The 9,783-nt window shown below is 36.8% G+C and overlaps 1 protein-coding gene across 1 annotated transcript; it reads right to left on the bottom strand.

Moving 5' to 3' along the window:
* Positions 1–6,598: 6,598 nt before the first annotated feature.
* LOC136204238 (auxin-binding protein ABP20-like) lies at positions 6,599–7,238 on the bottom strand. The gene has a single exon (XM_065995460.1). The coding sequence runs from the start codon at positions 7,226–7,228 to the stop codon at positions 6,599–6,601; it is 630 nt and encodes a 209-aa protein (XP_065851532.1). The 5' UTR covers positions 7,229–7,238.
* Between the last annotated feature and the right edge of the window lie 2,545 nt (positions 7,239–9,783).

Below are 9,783 nucleotides of genomic sequence, written 5' to 3'. Positions count from 1 at the left end.
ACGGATTGGATGGGTTATAGTGGGTTAAAACTTATTTTGTTTTCTTTATGTAGGTTAAATGCTTATTTTTATATAGATTAAATACTAAAAAAGTTACATTAGTATTATGTGGTTTAAAATATATTTTTTTTCTTTTTACTTTTATCAAACCACAAATCTCAAATAATAAAAAAAATAGTAATAAAATATAGGGATAAAGATTAAATTTGACCCCAATGTTTACAGAAAAGTATAGATTCGATTCTAATATACGAAATAATACATATTTCTCTCTAACGATTCTAAACAATATCAATTTTACTCTTTACATTATTGAAAATTTGAACATCCTGATTTGACTGTTATTTAAATGTTACATCGAACCTTCTAAACTTTAATTATGTCTATGATATATAGTGCATTACAAACATAACTACAAAAAAACTTGTTAAAGTTTTAATAACTAAGTTTGTTACATATAATCAAATTAAAGTTGACTTGAACGGTTAAAGGTCTCAAGTAGAGAAAGAAACACATAAAAAAAGATAGGAATTGGAATTAATAAAATATATAGTCTTTAGTTGCAACATAATAGATAGAGTCTCCTAGTTTTTTTTAACTCTCTTTAATTAAGCTAACGTTGTTTTTTTATCCATTTAAAATTTTAAACACATTTTTAAGGGCAAATTATAAATCTAGTCCAACTGAACGGATCTATTAACATATTTGACCCACTTTACTTCCATTTCACCAAATTAGACACTTTCATCCCTTTTGGACAAATATACCCCTAGTTCTATTCGACTTCTGCTTCTGCTCCTTCTTCTTCTTCGTTTCAACTTCTTCTTCGGTTCATCTTCTTCAATTTCTGATACCAATCGTTAGCGATTTTTTAGATTATTGAAGTATTCTAAATTTTGGAAAGGAGACACAAAACAAATGAAGCTTTCCCGTAGAAATTGTATGTTTTTAGCTTATACGTCTAATTTTCTCGCTGGTCTTGCCTCTTTCTTCATCTGTAACGATATCATTTCAATTTCCTCCATTTTTCTCCATTTTCCTCCATTGTTGTCGCATTTGTGACGAAATTTATCGCATTTCATCACAAATGCGACAACTGTTGTCGCATTTTTATCACAAATGCGGCAACTATATTGTCGCATTTCGTCACAAATGCGATAACTTTTATCGCAGATGCGACAACTGTTATCGCATTTGTGACGAATTTGTCACAAATGCGACATCCCAGCAGTTCAATTGTTAGATTTTTTTTTCTTTGTCATTTTTTAAGCTTTCCATCCTAATCCTCTTTCGCATACACTAATTCTTCAAAGGTTGAATGAAACATAATCTCTTCTCTATAAACCACCGTTTTTTCTCTCTCTACAAATATAATCTCTTCTTTCTTTCTCTATAAACCACTGTCTTTTCTCTCTTAAGACTAAGAAAGAATGTCAATTGAAATAAGGATATTATTGTCCAAAGTGGATTAAACTGTCTAATTTGGTGAGATGGAAGCAAAATGGGTCAAATATGTTAATGGACCTCTTCAAATGGACTAGATTAGTAATTAGCCCTTTTTAATGGAGTACATGAATCGGCAGAATCGATGGACTCGCCCGATTCACCATAGCTTCGGGTGTCATGTGCGATTCAAGTATGCTTTTTTCCGTTTTAGATTTTTTTTTATTGTTTTCTCAATTTTCATTTTTTTAGTTTAAAAAATATCAAATTATGAATAACCATATTTAAAAAAAAATTAAATGAGATAAATAAAAAACAAAGTGAGAATATAGAGAATTATACAGATTGAGTGGGTTAAACGGGTTATGATAAACCATCAAAGATAAAATTTATGACCCATTCAATCCATCTACCCTATTGTAATCCACTTAACACTATTTTTCATGGATTAGATGAGTTGAAATTTGGTGGGTTATAACCCAACCAATTTTGAACACTCATACTGTTATCATGTATACCAATTAATATTCTCATTGGACATACAACAACGCCACAAACATTTAGAAAGACTGTAATATTACGGATTCAGAAGCAACTTTCTAAGTTTGAAATTCGATTTGGGTGGAGAGTTTTTTCCATTTGTATATATTTTTTCAAATACAAATATGCCCTTAATTTGTATTGAGGATCATAAATCAACCTTGTTAATTCAAAAAAATATTGTTTAGCTGCGGGGCAGGCTTTTTACAATAAAATTTAAATTAAATCATATCATCAAACTTAACTTTTAATATGTCACTGGTTTTTATATATAACAAATAAAATATAAATTTATACTCTAATTTAAAAATTCTAAACTTCAATTCATGAATCTTAAACCCTAAACAATATATTCTAGACCCATAATTTATAAATTCTAACTCTTAATGTGTATTAACAATAATGATTTTATTAGTTTAACATAATTTAAAATTGTGAATTGATATAATTGTAGATAAATGTTTTATAGTTATCTGATTTCTCGGTTCGAGGCTAGTCAAACACTCTTTTAGATGAATCTTTTTCCAATTAAAGTTTTCTGCGTACGTTAGGACTTGAATTCAAAATCTAACTTAAACGTCTTAAAACTCTTAACAACTCAAATCAACCTTAATTGATATTGTAGATAGTTTTTTTTAAAGTGAATTTGTTTTCTGTCTTTATTTGTTAACTTATATACCACAAGCTAATTATATTTTGTAAATAGGCAGGCAGGCATATACATTATTTTTGTCCTTCCCCTTAATTTTTTCAGTGCAAAGTAAAGGAAAACATAACTAAGGTCCATCTACCAGAAGTTCTCGGAATCCTTGGGCCCGATGCTTGCACTTGTACTCTGAAGGCGCTCAATTCGGGAGTTTTGGAGGAGGGTTTGAACACAACCCTGATTACCCTTATTCCTAAAGTGGCCAATCATGTTAACCTGACCCAATTCTGGCCCATTAGCTTGTGTAACGTGCTATATAAGGTCATCACTAAATGCTTAGTTCTGAGATTAAAAGAACACCTCCAATATCTCATTGGCCCGTGTCAAAGTAGTTTGTTTCGGGCAGGCAGATTTTTGATAATGTTATTCTTATGCAAGAGGTTGTGCATTCCCTTAAATGAAGATCAGGTAGAACGGGAGTCATAATACTTAAGCTTGATCTGGAGAAAGCTTATGACCGCATTAATTGGGATTTCCTCCGTGATACGCTGGTGCTTCTTAATATTGCTCCTCATTGGGTGGACTTGATTATGACTTGTGTTTCCACTCCGCGTATGTCAGTTCTGTGGAATGGAGAAGAGTCTCAGGAGTTCAGCCCGAACCGTGGTCTTTGTCAAGGGGATCCTCTGTCCCTTTATTTGTTTGTGCTTTGTATTGAGCGGCTGAGCCATCTTATTGGTGATGCCATTGGGAATGGGAGCTGGAAGCCGATACAGGTGTCTAGAAGAGGTCCTAAGCTCTCTCATTTGATGTTTGCTGATGATATCGTGCTGATGTCGCAGGCGTCGGTAGATCAGGCCATCACGATGAAAGGCGTCCTGGACATTTTTTGTATTGCTTCAGGGCAGTGTGTTAGCTTCTCCAAATCGAGGGTCTCATTCTCCTCTAATGTTTCGGAGTGGGTTGCTTCTAGGATTTGCACGGTGTTGCAAGTGGCACCGACTACGAACCTAGGTAAGTATCTGGGAGTTTTTCTCTTCCATAAACCTGTGGATCGCAGTGACTTTCAGCATGTAGTGGACAGAGTGCAGAACAGGCTGAATGGGTGGAAGAGTCATTGTCTATCCCTTGCTGGTAGAACCACCCTAATTCGCTCTGTTGCCTCCTCTATTCCTTCTTACATTATGCATACGACGATTATGCCAATAAATGTGTGTCGCCTTTTGGATCATTTGAATCGTCAATTTTTGTGGGGTAGTGTGGGTAGCTGGCGTAAAATTCACCTTGTCCGATGGGACATTGTGTGTCGGCCAAGATGTTGGGGTGGCCTAGGAATTCGCCCCACGTGGGAGTTTAATTTGGCTATGGTGGCGAAGCTTGGTTGGAGGTTAATCACTGAAGATTCGACCCTTAGGGTTCAAGTTTTGAGGAACAGGTATATGAGAGGTATGTCTGATCTCAAGGAGATTCGTGCTAAGCAAAATTCTAGTCATGTTTGGAAGAGCATTGTGCAGGGTTCAGTTTTATTGAATCATAGGCTTGAAAGGCTCTTCGGGAATGGTACTTCAACGAAATTCTGGACTGATAGATGGGTGGGGGATAGCACTCTTGAGGAAAATTGTATTTCAGTGATTTCTGAGACTGTTAGAGGTAGATCTATTGCTTCCTATTGGAGGAGGGAAGGGGGCTAGGATTGGGAGATGCTTCATGGTCGAATTCCGAGCTCTACTTTGCTTCATCTGGCATCAATGGTAATTTTTCCTGGCGACGAGCAGCAAGATTTCTGGAGGTGGCGGCTCACTAGTTCAGGTATGTTTAGTGTCAAATCTGCGTTTAGTTTAACCCAAGTCCAGGGGAGGGATTTGATGCAAACTAAGAATTGGAAGATGATTTGGAATTTGCAAATCTCGGAGTGATTGAAATACTTTATTTGGTTACTGATGTATGAAGCTGTTTTGGTTAATGCGGTTCGGATGGCGAGACATCTGAGCGAGTCTGGTGTGTGCTTAGCGTACGGTTCGTCGGAGTCATTATTGCACGTTTTGAGGGACTACAATGAGGCTGTGGGGCTTTGGCGGATCCTGATACCTGCTGCGGATTGGATTGAGTTTTGACGCGCTGATCTTATTTCTTGGCTGTTAGCTGGTCTCAGTAAAAAGGGGAATTGGCGTGGCATAGGCTGGAGTATCGTATTTTTCCACACCATCTGGTGGCTATGGCGGTGGAGATGCTCGACGGTGTTCGATCCGGATACTGCTGTTTGTCGAAATATGCTGGAATTTGTATATGGTAAAGCTGGGGAATGTCAGAAGTCCTTTTTAGATGAGCAGCGCATGAGAAATAGAAGTAGAAGGACTGTCATGGTTGGTTGGAATCCCCCGTCGAAGGGCTGGATCAAGGTGAATAGTGATGGCGCTTGTAAGGGAGCCCCGGGTCCGGCGGCTGCAGGGGGCGTTGCTCGGAATGACAATGGAGTTTGGGTAGGAGGGTTCACTGTTAACTTAGGTATTTGCAGTGCTGTGCTTGCGGAGCTATGGGGTCTGTACTTCGGGTTGAAGTTTGCTTGGGATAGACATTTCGGTAGAGTTGTATTCGAAATGGACTCGCTTGTGGTTGTGGATTTGGTGAAGAATGGTAAGGATCATAGACATAGGTTCTTTTGGCTGATTGATGAGTGTCAAAGATTGTTAAGACAGGATTGGGAAGAGGTTAGGTAGATTCATGTTCTCCGCGAAGGTAACCGTATTGGTGATTGGATGGCGAATTACGCAGGAAGTTTACCCCTGGGTCTTCACGAGTGTGAGGTGCCCCCTGCAGGCATCCTGGATATCTTATTTTCTGATATTTATAGTACTTGTCTTCGTAGGATGACTAGTATCACTTAACTTGTTCTTTGTTGTACTCCGGGGTTTCGTCCACTCCATTAAGATAAAAAAAAAAAAAAAAAAACTAAGGTCCACTAATCTGATTAATTTTTTAACAACCTATTTTTGTTTCAATACAGAAAAACATAATTAAGGTCAACTAATCTGATTAGTTTTTCTAGAAAATATCATAAGATAAGTGTAAGACACTATGTACAGGTCATAGCACCAACAATGAAGATTGAGAAGTTGACTCACAACTTTCATCTTAATTCATTATAAATGTGGTACTATATTGATGTTCCTGTTACATTCACCATTTCACACCATCTGCTATCAAAATTATTTGATGGAAAAATTATTTTTTGTACTCTGTTTCACACATGAGCTTGTACTACATTTCTCAGTTAACTAACAAAACAATTTCATGCCAAGTCTTTTTCTAGTTAAGCTACTTATTTGGTTGGTTTAACTACAACCATCTATCTAGTTGGATTCTGGATTAGTCAATATGATTTGTAAAAAAAAGGAATAATCAACACCAAGAAAGGAATGGGTCAACTTGATACTTTTATATTATAACCCGTCCTCAGTTCGGGTTGCTCCTGTTCATGGACCGGGCTCGGATCGGACCCAACGGGCTTTTATCTAAAAATGCCCGTCTGGGGCCTAACCCACTGTTAATTTAGGCGGGCTTGGACTAAACTGGGTTTGAGCTCAAAAATCAAATCCCAAACCCAGCCCAGTTCATCTAAATGCCTATTAAATGTTGCTCTTGAAGTGGCCACCTACTAAAATGTCGCATGCTTCTATCCATGATCCAAATTTTCATGAGTGTTTAATTGATTTTTTTTGCTTTCATCCTAAAAAAAGATAAAGTTTCATACGCAGGTTGAATGAAGATTTTCGATGACAAGTGGATGGTTAATTTTCCATTATACTAGATTTATTACCATTCAGTCCAAATCCCCATCCTTTGCATCATAAATTATTTCCATACACTTAATGCTAAATGAAAAGCTGAAATTTTTTGAAACATTTCAAAAATGCAAGAAACAAGCTAATTTATCATGAAGCATTCAAAACATGCTTAAAAATGTAGGGCTTAATTAGTTCCTCCAAAAACAGACTTAAGCTTCTTAATCTGAGCAGCATCAAGGAAAGTGACTTGCCCCAATATATCAGTAGGCAATCCATTTCCGAAAAGACTGAAATCCAAAACCTGAAGCCCTGGCCTTTCACTACTAAAACTAACATATCCAACAACTCCACTGTCCCCCGAATTTACCGCAAAATGTAATAACCCTTGCGGAAATATAAACACGTCACCCCCGGTAAGATTTGTAGAATAAACACCGTTATCAGAAGATATGAAACCCGCATTTACCGTCCCTGAAACTACAAGTAGAACTTCTGTAGCTCCAGGGTGCGAATGGATTGGGAAAAAGCCGTCAACTTCCATGTCAATACGAGCCATCGAAACTCCCAGGCCGTTCAATCCGGGGAATTGTGCGATACTTGCAGGCGTAAAAGATGATTTGGTGAGGCTTGTAATGTTTGCAGGAGTGGCTAGTCCTGATGAGAATACAAAATCTTTGACTGTTACAGATTCAGGTTTCTTGCAATTGTACCCTCCGGGGCCTTCTGCTGATGTGTCCGCCACGCAGAAGTCCTGAACGGCTGCAAAAGATGAGGCAGAAGAAGATAGGATGAGGAAGATGATTGAAAGAAACATTTTTGCTAGATTGGTGAATCAAAATCACTCACCTACAGTATATATAACCGATAATTATCAAGACTGCAACATTGAATGTAACCAAAAAAGAAAAAATTAAATTTGCAATATTTGAAATGTAAATTTAATGCTTAATTTGTATAGATCATCCTACCATATAAATGAATTTTGTAAATGTCTCTGAACAATTCACCTAATTATTTCCATAACAATTTGTCTTAATTTGTAATATATAGGTATATCATATCCTTAAAATGTGGGTATTTGTTAAGGCAAAATAAACAAATAAAAATAAAAGTAAAAAATAAATATGATTTAAAAACTTGCAAATAAATATCTGCAAAAGCCGCTCCAGTATTTTAAAAGCTCTAGACTTAGATTTCGTTTATTTTATTACAAATTAAAGGGATAAGGTATTAAAATAGATTTATGGTTTTTGATGAAGTATCAATCTAGGGAGAAATTTTACACTACTCCGGGAGTAATACACCCGACTAATGAAAATCGTTTTGTCTACCACTACATGAAAGATGATTGGTGTAGTGGAAAAAGTGTATATATGTGGCATGAATTGATTGGTAGGGAATATTATTCCGGGAGTACTCTAAAATTTTCCTAATTTAGGTTCCACGTATAAAATAGCACCAATATAGACTTAGCATTTAAAAAAGGGCTCCAATTTAGGCCACGATAATGGAAAGAGACACGTTATTAATATTACTCCGTTAATTAAGTTCTGTAAATTGTACGTGGATGGAAAAATCAGAAGTTAACGGAGTAATAGGAATGATGTGTCCAATCCGTTTTCGAGGCCTAAATTGATACCTTTTTCAAAACGTTAAGTCTATATTGGTGTTATTTTGTACGTGAAGCATAAATTAATACTTTTCCAAAAACCATAAACCTAGTTTGATACCTTATCCCCAAATTTAAATATAATAAATATAAAATTTAATTAATTCTTAACAACGACATAAATATCAAACATTTAGGAAAATTCCGTGATGTTGTAGCCATTGCTTTGTATTTAACCTCAGGATTGCTCTTAACAGATGTATTAATACAAAAAAAAAAGGGCGGCCCGGTCGCACTACGCGTCCCCGCTGAGCGAGGGTCCGGGGAGGGGTCCCACCATAAGGGTGTACTGGGGGCAAGCCTTCCCCTGCCGTTGCGCCAAGGCTCGCCCTCAACAGATGTATTAATAAGAAAAGAAAATCATTTCTATTTAACAAGGACAAACATTACATTTAAAATCATCACAAGTAGTAACATCCTTATCATCTTCACCAATATTATGCAAAGTTGAAGGACCCAAAAGATGGGTTACCAATAACAACAATCAAATATGCGGAATACCAATAACAACACCACAAGGATCAATTTAAGAAACAATCAACCAAAGCACAACCCAAGTCCAAATCAAAATAGCAACTATAACCACAAGAATGGAAATCCAAAACCACAATCAACAACACAAGATTTATACGTGGAAAACCTCTTCGGTGTGAAGAGTAAAAACCACGGGACCTTTGAGGAGTCCACCCTACTTCTCTTATTATGATAAAATTGAGGGCAAAACAAATCCAATAAAGTCTTACAAAAGGTTTATAACCCACCAACAATCATGAAACAATAAGAGATTTGAAGAAGTAGACAAATACCAAGAAAGAGAAGAAATCAGTCTACAATCTGCCCCAACTCCGAACAGACCTTCCCGACCTCCGAACAGCAATCCCAATGGTGAGAACAACGAACAATATGTCTAGAAGCTCATGTCCAAAAATCGTGACGATCCGACGGTTCAATCTTCGGAAATCGACAAAAACGTGAACTGACCTAATGAGAGAAAAGGCCAAATCCGAAAATCTCCTTTTGGTGTGTCTTTTCTTCTTCCTTCACTTATCTCAATAAATGATAATTAATTCACTTAAATACATATTAACCTAGCTTCTCAAAGAAGCCAAAATTAATATTAAATGGACCTTAAATATGGGCAGGACCCATAACAATCTCCCCCTCCAGCCCATCACGGAGAGAAGAAAAAATCAAATTCTTCAACGTTTGAATCTCATCCCGGAAAGCTTATTACAAAGCTCAAGCTTGCTTCCGGGAACCACCTTGGTTAACATGTCTGCTGCATTTTTATCTGTGTGGACTTTCTTTAACAACAATTCTTTCTCTTCAATCACATTCTGCAACCAATGATATCTAATATCAATGTGCTTAGTACGAGCATGATACATGGTATTCTTGCTCAAGTCCATAGCACTCTGACTGTCATAGAATGTCACATACTCACATTGCTTCAAACCCATACGAGCATGATACATGGTATTCTTGTTATCAATTGGTGCGGTGAAGGTGGAATCCTTGATCAAATAAAGGGTTTTTCGTTCACACTGAAACATCATGACCGATGGAGGACAGAATCCCTCCTCTGGGATTGAATCACCAATAATTACACCATCCAGTTTTGGTCGCACTAACACAACTGCTCCTACAACAAATATCGATGGAAATATGCCCACTGCTTCTTTCATCGATATGTGTGCTCA

This window comes from Euphorbia lathyris, chromosome 8 (genome assembly GCF_963576675.1).
Source record: "Euphorbia lathyris chromosome 8, ddEupLath1.1, whole genome shotgun sequence".
In the NCBI taxonomy this organism is placed as follows: domain Eukaryota; kingdom Viridiplantae; phylum Streptophyta; class Magnoliopsida; order Malpighiales; family Euphorbiaceae; genus Euphorbia; species Euphorbia lathyris.
Note: the sequence above shows the minus strand (reverse complement) of the source record. Positions and strands in the feature narration are given on the sequence as shown.